We start from the raw sequence: 22380 nt of genomic DNA, 5'->3' as shown, positions 1-22380 counted from the left end.
TTCCCCCCGAGGCCCTTCTGCCCTTCTCTCTGGCATTTTGCTGTCCCAGGTGCTGGATCAATGGTTTGAGTCCGAGCCTCTAAAAGCCACTCTGGCCACGGATGCTGTGATTGGAGCCATGACGAGTCCCCACACTCCGGGGAGTGGGTGAGTGTGCGACAGGGGTGTGGGGTACAGGGGGAGCAGAGTGAATCTCGAGAGAGTGCAACAGCTGTCGCTCACCAAGCTCTCCCAGCGAGCCAGGCCCGAAGTCAAGCACTCATCAAACCCTCAAAGCAACACCTGAGAGCCATGGTTCAGAGAGGGACAGGTCTTGCCCGAAGTCACACAGCTAGTCGTGGCAGAGCTGATTTCCAGCTGACCCCCCAAATCGTCCTTCTTAGCCACCACTCCCTACTGCTCCAGCGAGAAAAGCCTCTCTCCCACTGTGATGACTCAACGATCACCTTCCTGCTCTGTCTCCTCCGCTTCCTCTTCGTCCTCCGTTCCCTCTCTCCCTTCTATCCCCTCTTCTCTCTGTCCCTTCTTGCTATCTCTTCTCCCACAAAGTTCCACTGCCCCTCTGTCCCCCACAGATCCTTTCCCTGGGGTCCAGGACAGGCACACACAGACGCCTTCACCAGGGTGGGGCGCTGCCTTTCCCTTTGGGGGGGGCGTGTTGAGAGCTGAGCCAAGAGGGGGCAGCAAGACTCAGTGAAGTCTGTACCCGTGGTGCGACTTAATGGGCCCCTTATGGCAGGAATGGAGGGTGTGTGTGTTGGGACAGAGGCTGCCGCCAAGCGTTGGGCCATTTCCAGCGCATCAGAATATGCAGCTAGAAGCTGTCAACGTGGCTTTTCTCTCAAAGGATGAGAACCACCCTTGGACGTGGCTTTTCAGCACTCACTAAGCCAGCTCCAAATTCCCCAGAGGGCCATGGAAAGGGGGGTTGGCGGCGGTCGCCCTACGTTGGCCAACTCTATGATCCACCAGCCAATGTGGATCTTCCACGGGGGCCTCCTGTCCTCTTCTCTGTGGCTCTCCAGGAAGCGCGGCTACGGCCCATGTGTGAAGTGCGCCTCTAAGTGATTTGTTTCTTCATTAATTCCTCCAGTGAGTAGTGATGGAGCCTGACCTGTGCCAGGTGCTGAGATCCTCATAGGAGAGGTAGAGCAAGTGACGGTCGTGGAGTTCTGTGAGGGTCAGGATTGGGGTGGAGCAGGGAAGCAACGTGTCCAGGGTCAGAGGAGGCCTCTCTGAGGGAGAGACGTTTAATCGGAGACTCTCAGGACAGGAGGAATTAGCTAAACAGACACGAGGGAGGAAGGGGCTTCTAGGCTGCTGGACCAGCCCGTGCAAACGCTGAGGGCTGAGCAGGGACCCTGTGGAGGTTTGCTTTGGCAGGAGTGTGGGCTGCAAGGGGGAGCGCGGTGAGGGATGCGGCTGGAGCCCTGGAGGCCTGTTCAGAGACTGGCCATGGCCCTGAGAGCAGTGCTGAGCCAGCGAAGGCATCGAAGGAGAGAAGTGACAGGACTTGGCTGGGTGTTGCGGTGGGGCTCCAGGTCTGCAGGGAAGAAAGTGTGGGAGAAGGTGATCCAACTAGAAGGACACGACTGCAGGAGCTGAAGGAAGAAAGGAGAGGCCTGGACCAGGGAAGAGGCCTCAGGGAGCGGGAACTGGAAAGTTCTTTGGGAGGCAGGGTTGATGGCTCCTGACTGCACGGAGGCGGTGAGGCACGGGTGCGAGTCACGACTGGCCCCCAGCGTTCTGCGGGAAACGGAAGCTGCCGTCCCTAGGATGGGAGAATGAAAGAAAAACAGGCTGGGGATGGGGAAAGAGATGGGTTTCAGCTGCCGGCCAAAAAGCCCCACTCAAGTGGGAACGTCCGTCCGGGGTAGCGGGCGCTCGGCATCGCCGCCGCGTGGTCGGTGCTGAAGCTCTGCCCACAGACACGTTCGCGTGGGGAGAGAACGTAGGCACGAGGCAAAAGGCCCTTACAGGAGCCCGGAGCCCGTTTCAAGGTGATGGGAAAGGCAGCAGGGGGCAGGGAGGGGCTAAAGGTACCAGGAAGAAAGGACTGTTTGCACCTAGAGCTCTGGGGAGTTTAAACTGCGCCTCCAACCACGGACCCCAACGGTCTGTCCTCAGGTATGTGCTGCTACATCACGTGATGGGGGGCCTGGAGGGGGTGCAGGGGGCCTGGGGCTATGTCCAGGGGGGCATGGGTGCCCTCTCTGATGCCATCTCAAGCTCAGCCACCGCACACGGAGCAAGCGTCTTCACTGAAAAGGTAAATGCCCCCCCCCCGACCCTGGTTATTTGCAAGGATCCCAGTATAGAATAAAATGTCATATTCGGAAGCTTCTTCATTTTACTGATGCATGAAGTGGGGCTTTGGAATCAAGGGGCAAGGTCACGCAGCCTGTTAATGGCTGAGCAGCTGTCAACCAGGTCCCGTTCTCCTGACCACCCCCTTTGAAGGCTCTGGCCCCTAAGCCCCATTAGAGCTGAGCCTTTGCGTCGGAGCGGGTGGGCCGAGGCTTCGCCGCACTGCCACAGAGCCGGCATGGGTCCAGATGGGGAAGCTGTGAGCATCCACGAGCAGCACAGACAGGAAAACCCCCAAGCTCCAACCTGTGTTTTCCTTCCTGGGGGGTTTCCGGGGCCTGGCTCTGGGGGCTCTAGACGGTGGCTACAGTGCTGGTGAGCAACGAAGGGCGCGTCCAAGGAGTCGTGCTGCAAGACGGCTCGGAGGTGAGGAGCAAAGTGGTGCTGTCCAACGCATCCCCGCAGGCCACCTTCCTGAAGCTGACCCCACAGGTGAGGCCTGGGGGCCGGGCGTAGGATGTCCGCGGGGGTGTTGGTCCAGGGCGCGGGGACCACATGAGGACGGGAGACGCAAGTGCCAGGTCTCCGCACTGGGGGAACCCAGTCCTTCTGTCCCTCACCCAACAGGCAGGGAGCAAACAGGGAAGAAGCCTCACACGTGAGGAGAAGGGTCCAGGGGCATGGGGTGACCTAGGCCATGCAGCTGGCAATTGGCAAAACCAGAGCTAGAACGGGGTCTGACTTCCCATCTGGTGTTATCCTACCGCCCTGATGCGCTGCCCTAACAACTCCGATTCCACTATCTGTGTCGGTTGCCTGTGGCCGTTATCAGAGCTGCATGAAACAACCACACAGCTTCTGGGCCTTTAATAAGAAATACTGACTTAGCATGCAGAACTGGAGAGTTCAGTTGAACTTGGCTGAGCTCGGCTGCTCTGGGCTTGCTCATGCACCTACCGTCAGCTGTGGGTCAACCAGTGGGCCCTGCTCACCTTGCTGGCCTCGCTCCTGTGCCCAGGCTGGCTGGCTGTGCCAAGTCCAAGACAGTTTCTGGTGGAATGACCGGGTTGAATAGCTCCGCTCTGTGTGTCTTTCATTCTCCAGTATGATAAGTCCAGGCATTTCTCAGGGTCTGGCCGAGGGCAAAAGTGAGCAAATTTGCTCATGCAGGTGGTTTTCAGGATTCTGTTTGCGTCCTAGTTACTAATGGTCACCTTGTCCCAAGCCCAGAGTCACAGTGGGAAGATGTTACAAAGGTGTGCAGATACAGGGAGGCGTGAGGATTGGGGGCAATTTTTGTAACCGATCGCACCTTCCCTGCCACCAAAACCTATGGTAATACGTATGTGAGTATGAACTCCCAGCCATTCTTGGGACTACTTGGGGAGACAAGGCACCACTTTTTCTGAGTGATTCCACTAAGAAAATTCAACAAACATCAGTTCAAAAGCATCTTGCTTAGACAATTCTGAGATAATCAAGACTTCCAAGAGCTTCCAGACCAGAGGAGAAAAGGGGCTTTCAGCCCATTGGCCATATCCAAAGTAGGAGTTGGTGTGGGCCATTTACATTTGCTCTGGGAGTTCAGAGGAAGAAGTGGTTAGTGATGAGCTGGGGCGGGGGGCCCAGGAGAGCTTCACAGAGGAGGTGCTTTGGCTGAGCTCTGAAAGATGGAAAGGATTTCTGGCAGTGGAGGTTGGGGGACCATCCTGAGCAAAGGAAGAAGGCAGCCCCCTTAGGGCCTCAGCCATCCCCAGGCCTTTTCATGGAACCTTCTTCCAGGAATGGCTTCCTAAGGAGTTCGTGGAGAGAATCTCCCAGCTGGACACCAAGTCACCTGTTACCAAGATCAACGGTAAGAGGCCCGCAGACTGCAGAGCTGTCTCTTTTGACATTATCCGGGTGAGAAATCTCCCGGTGTGGGAAAACCTGACTTATGTCATCATCTCTATTCCCTCACCTCCACCCTGCCCCCCATACTTTTTTTTCTCCAATCCACTGCTTGGGTGAGCGGGGTGATGGGTAGATAAGGAGGACCCTGGTGGTCAAGGACACAGGCCTTTGGGCCCTCACCCTCCTCTTTGGTCCCTTAGTGGCTGTTGACAGGCTGCCTGACTTCCTGGCGGCCCCCAATGCTCCCGGAGGCCAGCCACTGCCCCATCACCAGTGCTCCATCCACCTGAACTGTGAAGACACACTCCTCCTCCACCAGGCCTTCAAGGATGCCATGGAGGGCCTGCCTTCCCACAGGTGGGTGGGCCCTGGGCTTTGTGTCCCCTGGGACACTCCTACATGCATGGGCACGTGGGGCGGAGGTGCCTGTCCAGACGCAGCGAGGATTGCCTCTTACTGCTGGTTTTAACAGTCACAGGGTCTTCAGATCTGCCGAAATCCATACCTAAGTTCTAAGGATGGGAAGTACATCCCAGGCAACAAATCCGTGGCCAGGCCAGGTGAGGAGTAAGGAGTAGGACGTGGTGCAGCCAAGTGTCACAGATTAGCAGAAGGGGCAAAGGATGGCAGGGAGAACAGCACTGGCGTTTGGGAAGAATTGGAGAAAATGCTTTCTAGGAGAGAAGGAGTCTCTCTGACTCACAGTCCATCAGAGGGCACACGCTCATCCGATCCCCATGCTTTGTATTCTCTTGTCTCTGATAAGCCGCCTTCATGCAAAACTTGTGGAAGCATTTCCTACCTCCCACCCCAGCTGTATCTCCATCCTTCCGGGAACAGGCAGGGATGTTACAGGAGTATCTTTCCATACTGTCAGCTGTCCACCAAAGCTTGTTGAAAACCTGTCCTGTGTGGGACTCTGTAGTGAGTATGGGTTAGGGGAGTTGGGGGTTAGGCAGGGGCCTGCAACAGACACAAAGCTTATCATAGGGCAGGCACACAGATATTTATAGCATGACATAAGGAGGATGTGTGCCCTGGGAGAAGGCTAGAAGGCAATGTCCATTTATTCATTTGTAACTATTTTGGAGCCCCTACTCTGTATCAGGCTCAGTCCAGGGACCTGGGCACAGAGCAGCAAGCAAAGCCAACATGGCCTCTGCCCTCGGTTCACTGACCTTCTGTGGTGGAAGGCAAGGCAATCAACAAACATGCATGGATAGTATGGAGAAAAATAGATCAGAGGAGCAGATGGTTCGCTAGTCTTCACGAGGCGGTCAGGAAAGAAAGGCATCTCTGACAGCATGGCATTTGAGCTGAGACCCAAAGGAAATGAGAATAAAAGTCTTATAAATATCTGAGGAAGAACATCCAGGCAGAAGACAAGTCACATGCAAAGGCCCTGGGGCAGGAGTGGACTGCTGTGTTGGAGGCACAGGGATGTAGCCAGAGAGGCTGGAGAAAGAGAACCTGGGAGCGAGGGGAGGTGGGGAGGGTCCTAGAGCTGCAGCTGGGCCTTGTCAGCCACTCCTGGCTTTTATTCCTGGAAAGTTTGTGCTGAGCCTGACTTCCATTTTGGAAAGACCTCTCTGGCCACTGTTTGGAGGGAAAAAGGCACCTGTTGCAGTTGGTTACTATCGCAGAGTCTAAGGGACAGGAGTCGGTGTTCTGGCCCAGGGTGGGGACGGTGGAAGTGACGAGAAGTGGCCAGACACTGAGTATTTGAAGGTGAAGTCGGCAGCGTTTGCTGCTGGAGAGGAAGTAGGGTGCGAGCAAAAGAGGTGCCACCGGAAGATGGTGTTTGTCTTTATAAACAAAGGGAGCCTGGTTTGGGGGGGAGGAGCAGGCTTTAGGCATTCGGGTTTGGACAAGTTGCTTTAGAGACGCCTGGTGGCCATGCAGGTTCAGAGGATACATGGCAAGTGAGGGATGCAGGCTGAAAGGGCATTTCCCGTGGCCTCGAAGGTGGTCCGATTTGGAGATTAGAGGGCAAATGTGCTCCAAGCAGACAAGGCATTGTAAGCAGGGGCAGGGCTGGAAACAGATTGGGGTTCTGTTGGGTGGCCGCAGCCCCAGCAGCTCTGGTCGCCTCAGGCTGGTCAGGGAAAGGTGGGCAGACGGGGGTAACCTGGGTTGAAATCTGGCCACCCGAGCACTTGCTGCTCTGGGCCTGGCCCCTTCCCTCAGGCGTGCTGTCTGCTGGGCCTGGAGAGGTTTGAGACCCGCCGGAGTGCGGGGCTGTGGTGGAGGCAGGTGGGGCAGGCACACAAGTCAGGGAGGCTGAGTGGGACCTGAGACCCGGGGGCGGTGGCGGCTGGGGGGGTGCCTCAGGGGCTGGGAGCTCCCTGGGTGGTCTGGATCGACCGGGGGTGCGCAGCCCGTGCAGGAGAGCAACCGGCCACGGCCCCACAGGCACCGCATCGTCTCACCCCAGGCCTTCCTTCCTTTTGTCGCTGTCCCCTCAGAGCCGCTCCTGGCCCCTTCCCTCGGGGTAGCTGCTGTTCTTCACATCTGACCCTCTCTCCTCCCCTCTGCGGCAGGCCTATGATTGAACTCTGCATCCCTTCCTCGCTGGACCCCACCCTGGCTCCCCCCGGCTGCCATGTGGTCTCCCTCTTCACTCAGTACACGCCCTACATGCTGGCTGGGGGCAAGGTGTGGGACGAGCAGGAGAGAAGCGCATATGCAGACAAAGGTAAAGCGGGCAGACTGTCCTGTCTCCACAGTGACAGCGGGGACCCCTCCCTTGCTGATTGCCCCATTCAGGATTAACAGCTGTGAAGTCCTGTCCCAGAGAGAGAGAAGCACCAACGGAACCTAAGTCAACACAGTGAATGCCTGCTGGGGCCAGACACTGGGCTAAGAAAGCCTAAAAGACACAGTTCCTGTCCTTAAGTTGCCCACAGTCCAGTCACGGTTTGGGGGAAACCAATCTCACAATACAACGTACTATGTGAACCAAAGGAGGAAGCTGTTTGCCAGAGAGACACGGAGAGCTTTCCAAAGGAAGGGACATTTGAGCTGGGTTTTAAAGGATGAATAGGAGTTGGCCAGACAGCAGTGGGCATTCCAAGCAAAGAAACAACTTGAGCAAAGCAAGGAGGCGAGAAAGCTTTGCATATTCATGGGAGACAAGTAACTTTGTGGTTAGGGTTGGGGTGAACAGGTGGCAAAGTGGGGTAGACCCACAGGCCTTTGTAATGAATTATTTACTTGCCCATGGACTGTTTTTATTTTTTGCTTATTGAGATATGATTTGCATGTGATAAACCCATTTTAAGCATGTAGTTTAATGCATTTTCATGAAGTTGCCAAGTTGTAGAATCCTAACACCTCCTCTTCGTCCTCCTCACGCCATCTCATTCTCTGCTGTTTGGTACCCAGTGTTCGACTGCATCGAGGCCTACGCCCCTGGCTTCAAGCGCTCCGTGGTGGGCAGGGACATCCTCACGCCACCTGATTTGGAGAGAATCTTCGGGCTTCCTGGAGGGGTGAGTATAAGACTGGGGGTCCTTCATCACATTCTTCTCCCTGCACCCCCACCCCTGGCATGCCCGCTCGGCTTTCCCTTGTCCCTCCACACCCAACCTGTATCGGGAAGGGAGGATGGTGCAGAGACCACAGCGGAAGGGGACAGAGAAATGGTCCATCCCAGGGAGTGCGGAGAAGTGAGGAGATCAGACAGGAGAGACGGTGCCTGCTGAGCACGTCACCAGGACAGTGGCCCCCCTATCTGGACATCCATGGCCACCTCTCCCATCCGCCTTTCTTCAGAGGGAGCTCCCGTCTTAAGGCTTTGGATTTGCCTCTGATTTATCAAAACCTTGCGGAGACTGGGGACAGAGGGACCAGCTAGGAGGCCAGGTCCCTACGACAGCCACCAGCTTCACGGACCTCCTGATGGCTTCCGTGGGGCGAGGCCAAACGGAGGCAGGCTGCACGTGCACCAGCCTCCAGAGGCTTAGGACGAAAAAAATGTAATACATCTCATTAATAATTTTTATATCAATCACATGTTGAAATGATCATGTTTTGGATCTATTAGGTTAAACAAAATATATTATTGACATTCATTTCACCGGTTTCTTTTTAAATTGTAATGTGGTTCCTAGAAAATAAGAGTTGCATATGTGGCTCATGTTATGTTTGTATCGGACAGTGCTGGTCTGGAAATAGCAGACCAGGCAGTGGGGAGGGAGCCGAGTGGAGGGAGAGGGGAGGCATAGGGCAGGCAGAACTGAGAAGTCTTGGTACAGTGTGCTTGCAGAGGTCTGGCCAGAGGTGACAGGAAGGGTCTGCCTGGAGGCCCAGGTAGGGAAGGAGATGCCACCACCAAGGTGGGGAAGGTGGGAGAGAGCAGACTAGGCAGGGCAGGACGAGCTCAGCTTGGAACATGCTGAAAGGGTTAGCCAGAGGGCCATCCCTGTGGTGACGTCCGGCAGGTGTCAGTCTTTTTGTCGAGACCTGTCTTGTGAGTCTGAACTTCCCCCCGGCACTTGCTCCCCACTTCCTGGCTGCTCGGACCCAGGCCAGGGGACCAGAACTGAGCTTGAGGCCCTTGCCCCTTGCCTGCCATCTACGGTGACTCTGCTGGGATATGAACCCCCAGGGGCCCAGGCTCAAGCGGGTGTCATGGCCAAGGCTGCCAAAATAAGTCAAATCCTCCATTTTTCAAGCACAGTGAGGAGGATTTATAGTCCTCAGCAAAACCCGTGAAATCTCCCTCTTCTTTCCCCTTTCAGTTCCCTCCTACCCTGAAGGTGCTCCTCACCTTTATTTCGTCCTGAAAAGTGCTCTGGAAAACTCCATCCCCAGCCCGAGGACATGCACCTGTTCTCTCTCTCTCCCTCCTCTTTCTGCTTCATAAGAATCCAAGAAAACATGCTGAAAGGAGAAGAACCTTCCTGGGAGGGGAGGAGAGGGAGAAATGCGCAAAGGCGGTGAAGCCCCTAACACTCCTATGTTAACCGCCGCGGCCCTGTCTCCCGCAGAACATCTTCCACTGCGCCATGACCCTGGACCAGCTCTACTTCGCCCGCCCCACGCCCCTGCACTCCAGCTACCGCTGTCCCCTCCGGGGCCTGTATCTCTGTGGAAGTGGCGCCCACCCTGGTGAGTGCCCCTGAGCCCCTTCCCTGTACGGCTGGGATCAGCAGTGTGGGAGGCAGGGGGAGGGGGGGCGAGCAGGGACCTCCCACGAGAACAAGCCGTCCCCCATACTCAGGCTTCTCAGGAGAGGCGCAGCGGGGCCTCTGCCAGCTGGCCATACCCTCCACCCTCGGGGTAGCTCACACCTCCTCCTCGCAAGGTCTGAGACTGGGTCACAGAGACGGCCCTCCAGATGCCAGCTTTGGGCTGAGAGAGACCCATGTCCCTGAATCCCCCCTTCAGAGTTTAGACCCATAGAGGTTGGTAATGTTGCGTTTCTCAATTAAAAATTCTTCCCGGGGGCGCCCTGGTGGCTCAGTCATTAAGCGTCTGCCTTCAGCTCAGGGCATGATCCCGGCGTTCCGTGATTGAGCCCCACATCAGGCTCCTCCACTAGGAGCCTGCTTCTTCCTCTCCCACTCCCCCTGCTTGTGTTCCCTCTCTCGCTGGCTGTCTCTCTCTGTCTAATAAATAAATAAATAAATAAATCTTTAAAAAAAAAAATTCTTCCCGGCCTCTACTCCAAGCCTAACTGACCTGGCCAAGGCTGCCATTGGCTCTGGACATGTCCCAGAGAGGTCTGTACTCCCACAGCTTCCCCCTCGCACCCTGAGTCTCCCCAGTTTCGCCACCCAGCACCCTGACTTCCAGACTGAGGGGGGCACTTGCTTGGACTGCATGCTGGGCCCCCTGCTCAGAGCTCTGGTGGAAGAGGACAGGAGGCGAGCCCAGAATCCGTCCTAATAGTCGTCCTGGGGGCTTCTGACACCCGCAGTCCAAGCACCGCCCCCCAGGGACCCCCGCTCGGCTTCCCTGCAAGCCCTGGCCCGGCCTGCTCCCTGGGGAGGGTTGTGAGCACAGCTCAGTTCCTCCTGGGTGATTGCCTTCCAGGAGGAGGCGTCATGGGAGCCGCTGGACACAATGCAGCCCGTGTTGTCTTCAGAGACCTCAAGAGCATGTGACCTGAACCAACTCTGACCTTGAGATTTTAAGTCCCTATTGGGTCAGCATCCCAGGATGTGGCCGGGGGCCGACAAGCCCTAATGCTCAAGCCACGTACAGGTTATGTTTGACGCTTGTGAGCCTTGCACCCCAGACTTCCTAAATGAACTGGTGTTGTTTTATTAAAATCAGTGTTTTGTATAGTTTGTGGGTTTTTTCTGTATATTTTCTATGTATTAGTAGGTATTTGCATTTGTTCTCTAGGTTAGATTTCTCTGTGTATTCGTCAGTGCACGTGACTATGTAATAACAGGTGGGATAAGCTTGTCCGGGAGACTCAGCCTTCTGACCTCGGCTCCAAACAGTCCACATGACCGCAGAAGACTTCAGTGCAAGCGCCCCTGCTCACTGCTGGGTCCTGCTACTGGCTACACCAGGGCACTGGCCTGGGGAAGCCTCATCTACTGCTGTCACATTCCTGGCAAACTGTAAGAAAGGACCCAATTCCCCGACGAACCACAAAGCCATCCATAGGGGCCGGGGTCCGAACGAAGTTCGGCATCTCAAGCCATCAAAACCAGCTGTCAGGAAACAGCAGTCAAGGGTAAGGGCGAAGTGGATGCAGCTGAAGGCCACCTGGGAGCTCACATTCCTGATTCGAGAACGTTCAGCCTCCTACCTCCCATGAGCTATACCTGGCACAACACTAAACCCTTTAGGTGGAAACCCGTGTTACTCTCAAGTGAATTGGGATGTTGCTCTTCATCAGAGTCATACAGACACCCCACAGGTGACGCAGCTCTCCCGGCCTGCTTCTCCGATTCCAGCAGCCAGGGCTGCTGTGGTCCAGGGAGCCCCATCGGCAGCGGGGAGGCAGAAGGTTCCCAGGGCATCTCTTTCCTCCCCTATCCGGGAACATTTCTACAGATTGAGATACAGCCATGTCATTACTTAGTCTCGCTCAGCTCAGATTTTCCATCTGTAAAGGAGTTGCTTTAAAGATCAAGACAAGAGGTCACGCTTTGGTCCAGGATCGGGCGTGCCGTCAGCACTCAGTCCGCGGCGGCAGTCTGGCTGCTAAGCCTGTCGGTGAAGGTGCTGCTGTCGTTTCTGTGTCCTGCAGAAGGCGAGCTCCTCGGTGTTGTTTAAGCTGGCGCCCAGGACTGAAACCCGCCTGCAAGCGGCAGCATGACAAGAGTGGAGCAGAGTGACCTGTGAGTCCACGGAGGTTTTTCCGGAAGAAGGGCTGCCACACCAAGGTCCCTATCCGACTCTGGCACAAGTGACCTTCTGAGCCTGTTGAAGATCTCTTTCTGGTCGAGATGTACTTTTCTTACTTGCTCTCAAGCCCCCACTGGCTTCTTTCTGGGCACCCAAGGAGGGGAAATGTTTGGAAGAGTGGGAGGAAGGGAGGGAGGAAGAAGCATGTGGGGTGGAAGGCAAGTGCTGAAATCCCTAGTCAGACAGGTCTTCATTCCCTGCGAAGTCAGTTGCCTGGTTTCCGTCTCCCCTGGTCTCGGCACCCCCCGCTCCCGGCACTGGCGTACGAGGAGCAGGACTGAATGGCACACAGGCACCTGCCCAGTCCCCGGAGCCTGGGGCCCAGCTCTTCTGCTCTGGTGCTTCAGAGTGTCGGTGATGGGGGTGGGCTGGTGAATAAAAGTCACAAAAGCTTGTAGGAATGTAAGAAAATTTTAAAATATAATAAGACAGAACATAAAAAGCAAACACAATCTTGCCTGCGGAGAAAATCGCCGCTACTAGTTACTTCCGGTCTTTTAGATCGTTTGGGTCATGTTCTGTATCCGCATGTGGGTTTTACATCTTCATTTGGTCTTAATTCATGTCATGAGCATTTTTCAGTCATAAAAATTCATTGAAAACAATATTTTTCATAGCTTCCTGATGCTCTCTTGTAAGGACGCACCATAACTGGTGATGGGGCACTGAGCTCGGCCTCGGCCTTGACCGCTAACCAGCAGCAGCCTCAGTCCTGAAAGCTGCTCTCGAACTGCGTCGACGTCTTGGGATTCGCCAGCATGTCTGCCTGGGTGCAGCCACTGTCCAGCCACACATTCCCTCACGGAGGAAGAACACAGAGGACAAGTGGAAAGAAGGGAAAGAGCATTCTTCGAGCAGAGAGTAAATGTTTCCCACTGTTTGGTGACTTTCTGTCCCTGGGAAGATGACATTTGGCCCAGACCAAGAGACACGATCGATGGATCGGGCTCGGCGCTATGGGGTGCCTTGGCTCCTACAAGCCCCTGGCAGGCCCCCCGGCCAAACAAGGGGGATTAAGATTTCCCTAAGTGCTGACTGCAAATTGGCCGTGGATCGGGCAATGGGTCCCTTGTTGACTTCAGAATGTGAAACTCTTACAAGGATAAATAAGTCAGTGCCATACTGTTACCTGATTTACAGTTGCCCGTTTCCCCCAGAGCGGTAGGGAACACTTCCTCTGAGGCACCGTTGTCTAAAAACCCAAAGTGCCTAGGAGCCTCACCTGGTTAAGTCATTAGGTCACGTGGGCAGCCCCTCCTGCTCCAATGGCCCTTGAGTGATGGTGTCCAGAGTCCGGGTGAGAAGTGAGGTTTATAGCCCTGGGGGGAATTAGGGCGTCCTCGTCGGCGGAATGACAGATGTGGCTGGCCCAGCCACCTGCAGGCCTTGGGAATGTGCATTTTTCTGACACATGTTCTGTTTGCAAAGCATTTGACAATGCTGAGTTTTCTGTGGGACGCTGACATCATGTCCATGGCAAAAGCAGAGACGAGACTTGCCCGAGCACAGGGCAGCATTCTGTGGGGGATTGGAAAAACATGAAATAAAAAGGAACACAAAATGCAAATGAGAAACTCAAATGGACAGCAAATCTGAAAAAATATTTAACTTCACCAAGAATCAATGAAATGCAATTACAATTAAACTATCATGTTTTGCTTATAACACTGAAAGATTATTGTAATAGAAAATTGCCAGGGTGGGCAGAGCAGACGCTCTCCTGTATTGTTGGCGGTGGCATAAATTTGTATTTGATGAGGCACAAAACCAACATTCAAAAGTCAACCCATTTGGTGGGCGACTCAACATCTTGTTATGTAGCCTAAGGAAAATATCAGAGGTGTCCCAAAAGACACACAAAATATGTATGCCCTGCAACCCACCAATCCAGCCCCAGGTACATATCCAGCAGACATGCTTATGTGTGTTCACGGAAGACACATACTAAGCCCCTCCCCTGGCAGCACTGCTTGTAATACCTCCAAACTGGAAACTTACCCATGTGCCCATCAAGAATAGAACGAACAAGTCAACTGTGGTATATCCATACTGTGAACTCCTATTCAGCGATGAGACAACCCAGACCCACATGCCCCAAGACCATGTTGAGTCAAGAAAACCAGATACAGGGGCGCCTGGGTGGCTCAGTCTTTTAGTGTCTGCCTTCGGCTCAGGGCGTGATCCCGGCATTCTGGGATCAAGCCCCACATCAGGCTCCTCTGCTGGGAGCCTGCTTCTTCCTCTCCCACTCCACCTGCTTGTTTTCCCTCTCTCGTTGGCTGTCTGTCAAATAAAATCTTAAAAAAAAAAAAAAAAGAATACAGCCTGTGTAATTCCATTTATAAAATGTACAAAAACAAGTAAAAAGTAATCTCTGCTGTTAAAGATCCACCTTTGAGGGTGTTAGGGACTGGAAGGGAGACTGAGGAGGGCTCTGGGGTGCTGGTAATGTTCTGGTGTTTGATTTGTGTGTTGGTTACATGCATGTGTTCAGTCTACAAAAAATTCATGGAGCTCTACACTCAGTATGTTGCTGTTTTCTGTCTGTATGTTATACCTGAATAGAAAGTTAAAAAGAAAACAGCTTGGTGCCTGGCACAAAATGATTTTACTTATTAGCATCATTACCATAAAGCTCTTATTTACTGGCAAATCCCTAGCTCTGAGTCTAGACTAGGATGGGGAATGAGGAGGAGGGTAAAAAGGAAAAAAAGAGGGAAAAGGACAGGAGGGATGTGGTGGACAGACCCTCAAAGTGCCCCCCACGATCCCTTCTTCCTGCTGTTCCTCCCCTTGTATGACTCCTCCCTTTGAGTGTGGGCAGGACCTGTGACTTGCTTCTAACCAACAGACCATGACAAAGGTGATGGTATGTATGTGACCGTGTCATGAAAGATAACAGTGCCCATCTTGCAGGAAGTTCTCTCTCCCCGGCTGGCTGTGAGGAAGCAGGGGCCACGTTGTGAAGCCCTATATGGCAAGTCACTGAGGTGGCCTCCAGGTTCTGTGAACAGCCAACAGTCAGCAAAAAAGCCCGAAGCCCTCAGTCCTACAGGCTGAAGGAACTGAATGCTGCCAACAGCCATGTGAGCAGGGAAATGGCTCCTTCCCCAGTCGAGTCTCCAGATGACAGTGCAGCCCTGGCCAATGCCTGGATTGCAGTCCCGCGAGACCATAAGCAGAGGATCCAGCTATACCTGCCGGGAGTCCTGACCTATATAAACCATGAGTTAATAGATGGGTATTGTTTTAAGTTTGCGGTAATGTGTTACACAGCAACAGATGATATAAGAGAGGCCAAACAGCCAGATCTGGGCACAAAATGTTTCTGAAGATACAAATTTAATTTGTGGCCCTAGATCACAAAATATTTCCATTTAAAATGACCCTGTGATATGGAAATCTCCTGGTGGGGCTAAGCCTGGAGTCAGCCATCACTGAGCTCAACAGTCAGACAGACCTGGGTTTGGATCCTGACTCTAGTGACATTTGACCTGAGCTAAGTTTCTTTACTCTTTTGAATCTCAGTTTCTTCCGATCAATGGGGATCATGATATTTTGCATGACATGAGGCATACAACAAAGATTAGATTTTTTTCTTCCTTACAAAATGACATGTTGCCACACTCAGAAGCAGAGTGCTCAGACAGGGTGAGAGGCAGTCTGGAACATTCTGGGCCCACCTGAAGTAAAGGAATGAAATTAAAGCTACTATATGAAGAACTGGGGCAAGATCTCCTTTGGTTCAGGTTTGGAGATCTCCCAGAAAGAGGACCCCCAAGTAAAGAGCTTCCTTTCTGGGACAGCAGCACACACACACACACACACACACACACACACACACGTACACCTCTACAATAAACTACACCAACTCACACACACAGATCAATATGTCAGGGCAAGAGAGAAAGAAGCAGGCAGGGCCGTTTGCCAAAGACAGACTTGGTGTGTGGGCTGTTGAGCTGTATTTCTGGTCTAATAAATCAATCTGCCTTGAATGAGTTCCTCCGACTCCATGACTGTAATTGGAGCTACCTTCCTCAGGGGCTGTTTGTTACGTTCAAGGTCAGGTGACAAGTACAGGTTTTCAGAGTCAGGCACAGTCAATCTTTACCTGCCTCTGGGAAGAGCTCTGCAATATCTGGAGTATCAGCTAAAACCTAGTCCATCTGCGAGCTGCTGAAAACTTGGTAGGAATAGAATTGAACTAACCTCTCATTTCTCTCATTTACAAGCTCACTTCAACATTCTCCCTAGGATGCCTCCTCTAAAAACAACGTCTCCATTAATTTGCAATTTGTTGAGTCTTGCTGTAGCAGAAGGATCTGGGCACCAACCCCCCCCCAAAAAAAAAACTCAGAATACTAACCACTGCTGGTTATTGAGTCCTGGTCCTATGTCAGGCACTGCACCAACCATGCATTCCACGTGCATTACTTCACTTAAAGCCATAACAAACCCAGGAGTCAACTACACCAGCTGTGTGTGTTCATAACTGAGGAAATGAGCCAACGACATTTAACAGCTTACCCAAGGTCACAAAGCTGGGAGTTGACACAAGCAGGATTTGAACTGAGGTCTTTCTCACACCAAAGGTCATGTTCTAAGCAAGAAGCTACACTCTGGATTCAACTAGTAGACAACTGGTTATATCATAATCAAGTCCCACTAACTGTTGACTGATTTAGCTGTAGGGCTGCACGTGAATGTCAAGCCATGATCCCCAGTCTCAACGCATCTAAGCTCTAGTGGGGGAGACAAAGATCATGCATATGAGGGATCATGAACCTCTCCGGGGCCATGCGATTCTGCACAGAGCACACCAGTGAAATGTGATGGAGAGACAGCTGCCTGAGAGCCGGTGGGCCCAGGGACTATTTCCTCCAGCAGAGGAACGCAAGCGACAGTGAGATGGCCCTACACCTCATGGGGGAAAGACTCACGGGTTGAAAAGGATGAAGAGGGCATTCTGCTTCCTCCAGGGTGTCATGTGGCAAAGGCAGGGGGGTGAACATGGGCAGACAGAGTGGGCTGGGTTTCCATTGGAGAAACTGGGTAAATGAGTTCAGGAACAGACAGTTGGCTGGGAAGAGGATTTGTGAAAAGCAGTGAAGGGAAATAGGAGGGACCGAAGGCTCAAGCTACTGGGAAACTTCACGTCTGGCTGAAGGTGGGCTTCGTTCTACAAGCAACGTGGAGTTCGTTTGAAAAGATATTGGGGATTTTACGCAAGTTGGAGGATGGCCATTCCCTTCACTTCTCTAAATGGCCACATTCACAGTGTTGGTAGAGACCATCCAGGGCAAGCTTTTGCGCTGCCCTCATTCCCTCTCTTGGCTCTCTCCCGAAACACTCAGATGAGCTGTTCAGAGATGAAAGGGAGCTAGGAATGGGATGTTGTCTCCAGGAGGCTAGAACCAGTTTTTCAGACCATCACACCCAGCTGTGTGCCCTGGCCAGGAGTTCAGTGCAGGGTGTCAGCAGAAGCCTGTGGGGCTTCTCCTGGTCTCTGTAGAAAGTCCTGTCACTAGCAGCCTCAATGCCAGAGGCTCCTTATTCACCCCTGTCGCAAGAGAGACCCCAGCTGGGGGACCTGGATTTGGGCAGCTTCAGTTAACATCCCCCTGCTTTTTTTTAGAGATGTTTGTAAACCCTTGTAAAAGTAACAACCCCTGGAGCCTTTCACTCCGAGAGCAGCCCGGACGCTTCTGCCGTGAGCACCTGCTCGGCGTTGTGCAGCGGACCTACATTTCATCGAGGATCGGGGCAGGTGGAAACCCAGGGGCTGGGTTTCCCCTGGAGAAGGCAGAAACTCACCTGCACACTGTATACACTGGAGCAGCCCATATTTGGTTTGGGAAGAAGGTTAATAATAGTGAAAAAACTTCCTTGAAGGGTTGCCTTGAAGGGGAACTGGTTATTAAGAGGAAAAAAATAAAACCAACACCACTGCTTTTACAGTAACTCTCCTCAGTCTATGATGAGAAAACCTCTCTTCTGTATAAACGACCTCCTAATGTGAGTCATCCCGAGACCCAGCTCCCAACCCGTAGTCCAGGAAGCAGGGGCATTACGGAGCAGTCAGGTGAAAATTATAGGAGCCCACCAGGGCAGGAAGCGGGGTGAGTTATAATAGTAGAGTAAATTAATTTCACGTAAGTGGGATTAGCAGTTAAATAAATAGCAGCCCCACCACTAACCCCGTCTGGAATGCTGAGTGTCTGTCCCCTGCCAGAAAAGCCAGAAAAGCCTTATGGCTGAGCAGAAACTAGGTCACAACACGGTCGCCTACCCACTTTTAAGGACAACTCCTCTAGAAATGTAAGGCAGAAAAATGTTTGTGTTAGGAAAGATATTCCAAGTTAAAAAGAAAAAAAGAAAAAAGAAAGAAAGAAAAGGTGAGCTGTGAGCCGCCTGCCACTGATGGTCCAGCCACCGTTCCTGTGGCCACGATGCCCCATGAGTCAACAGGGCCCTAAATTCAACCGGAGCAGTGCGGGGAGGGGTCACCCAGGACTTGGGGTGAATTGGGGGCAACGAGTTCTACAGATGGACCCATCAGGAGCTTCCATTCCAGGCTGAGAACGTGTCGGTCTTATTTTTTAAATCGTCAAACTCTCAATGGCTTGTTTGGGCTTTTTAAGGCTTCTGCCTTTTCACAATTCGACAGTGACCTCTGTTTAGGTGAGTGGGTTTGGGGGACCTCCGAGGCTATGGGAAGTGGTAGGGAGACCAGGGTTTGAGCTAAGCCAGGAGAGGGCAGGCTGGGCAGGGTTTGAGCTAAGCCAGGAGAGGGCAGGAGAGGGCAGGCTCCTGATGCACCAAGTAGGGTCAGTCATACTTCATGCACCTGTTGTGAGGGTCTAAATGACATTAAGTCAAAAGCAAAGAGCCCCTAATCCTAGTTCTGACGTGCTGAACATGAACACGTAAATGAATGGCAGCTGTCTCTCCTCCCCTCCCCCCTTCCCACGAAACAGTGGAGCCAAATAAGAGGATCCATATTGGACACCATCCAAAGGAGACTATATCAATGTCAAAATCTTCCTAAGGTGGGGAGAATTAACTACCGTTTAGATAATTCTCAGTAAGGACCTCCAGGGATGATGCTTCATGAAGCTGTGATTCTTTCTCTGCATTTGTTAGGAATCTTGGGCCAAGTCAAAGTGGACTTGTAGCCTTGGCCACCGCGGGGAGGGGGCATTATCATGCACCCTTTACAGGGCTTCCTAAACTTTTTAGACTATATCTACTTGGACTGGGCCAAAGAGCCCCAACACCCCACCTATTCCATGTCTCTTTTGAGTTGGGAAAATCAGAGAGGTGAGGTTTAGGGGAAGGAGAGGGAGGAAGAATACAGAGGAACCAGATGAATCCATGGTGCTGAACTTGAACGTGCAACATTCGTGACTCACTTCCTGCCTGTCTGAAAAGAGAAGAAACTGACGTTATCCACTTGATTATAAACAAATGCCTTCTGGTCTCAAAAATAACCCTACTCATTTTATTCTACTAACATTGATTGTAAGATGAGAGTTATTAGAATAACACAAATCCGCAGGCAAGCAGGCCACCAAGGAAGGGTCCGTAAGTAATAGGGTGACCAATCGTGCCAGCTTGCCCAGACTTCCCTGGTTTTAGCACTGAAAGTTCCGCATCCCCGCGAAACCCTCTGTCCTGGGCAAACTGGCATGGCCGATCACTCTACCATTCAAGCAAACTGCAAGGGGTTATGTCTACACATCCCTTAGCAAGAGGGATAGACAAGCCATTGCATATTGAGCTGCAGTTTATTTCTATATAATGTCCAAATAGTGGACAATTCTACAGGCCAAAAACACCCACGCAAGACAAACAAAAACCTGTCATCGGCCTAAAATGGATAATGAGGGCACAAAACCAATAGTAATTTATAAATAAAAAGTATGAGTCACAGCAACTGAAAGCCGCAACATAACAACTGTTGAAAAACCAAGTAAAAAGAATCCTTCCAAAAATCGGAGAAATTCCACCTCTGTAAAGTAGAGGTGGAAAAACAAGTTTGAGTCCTTAGCAAACTGTGTGCACACTAATTTTACGAATACCAAATTTTTGTGGGTTACTGGCGAATAGCCTTGAATTGTACGTGAGGAGGAAAGATCCAGAAATGTGTCTGAGTCACCTGTAGGAACCACAGACCAGATTTGCATTTTGGGGGCAGCTCATAGTCGCACAATGACACCTCATTCCTACCAGGATCGCACAGCCAGCACCTCGAAAGTCGCTGCTTCAGCTCGCTTAATACACGAGAAAACCAAGGCCCAGACTGGTTAAATGACTTTTCCAAAGCTCTAATTGTCATGGAAATACCAAAAAGATCTGCGTGTTACAGAGCTGCGTTAGGAAGATTTGTAGATACTTAATCTGTGCTATTTCATCGTCCCTCCAGATGCATCTGAAAGAGGGGAAGGATTGATTCAGTTGGCTTCCACAAAGATGTGCTGAAGTTCTGACCGCCCCCAGCAGTGACGGCGACCTCACTTGGATAGAGGGTCTTTGCAGACGCATCAGGCTCAGATGAGGTCATTAGGGTGGGCCCTAGCTCCATACGACAGGCATCCTTATAAGGAGGGAAATTCACACACACACACACACACACACACACACACACACACACACACGAGGCAGGTGCTGCCACATGCCAAGGAACGCCTGGGGCCACCAGACTCGGGAAGAAGCTTGGCAGTTTCGTCCCCTGGAGGCTTCTGAGTGCGCAGGGCCCTGTGGAGACTTGGATTGCAGACCCTGAGCCTCCAGACCGTGCAAGAAGAAATCTCTGCTGTTGTAAGCCGCCTGGTTTGTGGTGCTGGTTGGGAACGACAGAGAAGAGGCAGTTCCTTACCAGCCTATTCTTCTAGCCTTTCCTGTCAGCTGTGGCAGTGTGGTCTAGCTTTGAGCCCCGCCCGCCGCTGGGTGGGCACACGTGTCCATCGCGGAGAGGGTGGATGACAGCAGTGCCTGTATCTGGGTCTCAGGAAGGTGGGGGAACCCTGAAGGGCACCCCCCCTCCTCCATGAGGGCGCTGTTCTTGGCCACATGCTTCCAGTATGCCCACTTGACATTTTCTTGTCCGCACACCATTAGGCAAGGGTGAGAGATTCGATGAGCCATCCTGCCCTTCACCGTTTTTTCTAGGACAAAAGCAAAGAGCTCATCAGATTACTGTGGGGAAGGCTGCCACTTGAGAAACTGAGAAGTTTGCACGTTATCTTGCTTTTACTAACGTCGTCTTCTAGATGCAACACAGAGACTTGGTTGGGATTCTAACTCCTCTGCCTCTGATATTAGAAGCCCGTAAGGCCCAGGGCCAGGGCGGCCCCATCCCGTGGGAGGCCCGTAACTCTATCAACAGTCGCCAGATGCAGGGTCTGATCCTAAATTTATAAACTTTATAAATTTCTAAAGGTACTTACATGTCTATCTGTATATCAAAATATCTGGAAAGAAAACACCAAAATGTTATCTATCCAGGGTAGAACGATGAATGTTTTTATTTTATTACCTTTTAGTTCTTTTCTAGTATTGCTACATTAAACAAGAAGGAATGATGTGAGAAAACTAACCAAAGAAAATTTCACCCATGGTCACAGCTTTTGAGCACAAATACTGTTAATATTCTGATGCCTGATGGACAGATGAAAACACCAAGAGCTATGACAACATATCGACACGTAATACATCACATTAACCCTTTCTTACTCCAGCAAGGAGGGCTTTTTCCAGTGAAGCACATTTTTTTTCCTAGTTGGGAAAAACTACAAAACCGTGGTTTCACTTAAAGTCATAACAAGCATTTTCCCACATGGTTCTAAACCCTTCCATTGATAATAATCATAATATCTAATAGGTGCATAATAGTTGCATCAGGTATATAAACTTTCATTTACCTGCCTTTTTAATGCACCTTCATCCAGTTTGACTTGCCCTCGTGGAATGGCAGCTTCCCTTCTGCTAAAGCTGCAAGAGAGTTTGCAGAAATCCGTTTAGAGTCAAGATTCTTCTAAATGTGAGGCCCATGTTGGCTGCACCTGGTCCAGGGGAGGAGGGTCTGGTGGTCTTCCGTCTCCTGTGCTCCCACCCACGCTCGGTCGAGTTGCCCCTCTTTGGCCAACATTTGAATTTAGGATTCTTCTGCTCCCTGCCAGCCAGCTTGTGACCAGGCACTCATGCTACTATTTGTCACTTTGCTACTGGCCTTGCGGGACTGAAAGTGATTTTGAATATCGATTGATATTGAGTAAACGAACACTATTTCTGCCCCCAGGTCTCCATCTTCCTAAACTGCCAGGGATATTTTCAGCTCGAACCCTGCCCTCCCTTCACTCATGTGACATCCCTGTCTTTCCACAAGGAGGCAAATATGTGGCATATGTCACATCGGGCCCTCATTCTTTTCTTGCGGCCAAATCACTAAATGGTCACCACATTCTCTCCGGCAACGCCTGGCCACAGCTCTGACCAGCGGGGCACCAGAGACAGAAAACCATGTCATGCCAGGACCCAGTAATGTTTAGTGCCTCTTCTAGGGCCGGCATTCTGGGAACCCTACCCAAATCTCTCCACTTTTACCTTTTTAATTTAAAATCTGAACCGTGTAGGATCGTGAACAGAAGGAAACGTAAGGAGGCTGCAATCACACAGATCTCGACGTGAGGAATCCTGGTTGGAAGGAAGGAAGTCTCCCAGGATGGACCAGCGTGGGGCAGGAATAGCCTAGAAGCTTGAGTAACAGGATCAGCAGCACAGAGCCGATAAATCCAAACCCGGTGA

The 22380-nt window shown here is 52.0% G+C and overlaps 1 protein-coding gene and 1 long non-coding RNA gene across 2 annotated transcripts in view; one reads left to right on the top strand and one right to left on the bottom strand.

Annotated features, from left to right (window-relative positions):
* The window catches only part of PYROXD2 (pyridine nucleotide-disulphide oxidoreductase domain 2), a 26613-nt gene extending 16079 nt beyond the window's left edge, over nt 1–10534 (top strand). The window contains exons 8-16 of the mRNA XM_034663116.1: nt 12–147; nt 2128–2269; nt 2665–2799; nt 4090–4162; nt 4401–4557; nt 6741–6895; nt 7585–7691; nt 9192–9312; nt 10240–10534. Of these exons, the coding sequence (XP_034519007.1) occupies nt 12–147; nt 2128–2269; nt 2665–2799; nt 4090–4162; nt 4401–4557; nt 6741–6895; nt 7585–7691; nt 9192–9312; nt 10240–10310 (1097 nt within the window). The 3' untranslated portion in view covers nt 10311–10534. The remainder of the gene's footprint in view (nt 1–11; nt 148–2127; nt 2270–2664; nt 2800–4089; nt 4163–4400; nt 4558–6740; nt 6896–7584; nt 7692–9191; nt 9313–10239) is intronic.
* Nucleotides 10535–12069: 1535 nt separating this feature from the next.
* The window catches only part of LOC109489264, a 42362-nt gene continuing 32051 nt past the window's right edge, over nt 12070–22380 (bottom strand). The window contains exons 2-4 of the long non-coding RNA XR_004626233.1: nt 21498–21567; nt 20453–20741; nt 12070–13089 (exon numbers count right to left, since the gene is read on the bottom strand). This is a non-coding gene — a long non-coding RNA (uncharacterized LOC109489264). The remainder of the gene's footprint in view (nt 13090–20452; nt 20742–21497; nt 21568–22380) is intronic.

This window comes from Ailuropoda melanoleuca, chromosome 6 (genome assembly GCF_002007445.2).
Source record: "Ailuropoda melanoleuca isolate Jingjing chromosome 6, ASM200744v2, whole genome shotgun sequence".
NCBI classification, from domain to species: Eukaryota; Metazoa; Chordata; class Mammalia; order Carnivora; family Ursidae; genus Ailuropoda; species Ailuropoda melanoleuca.
The sequence above is the reverse complement of the archived record's forward strand: the minus strand, read 5'-3'. Positions and strand labels throughout refer to the sequence as shown.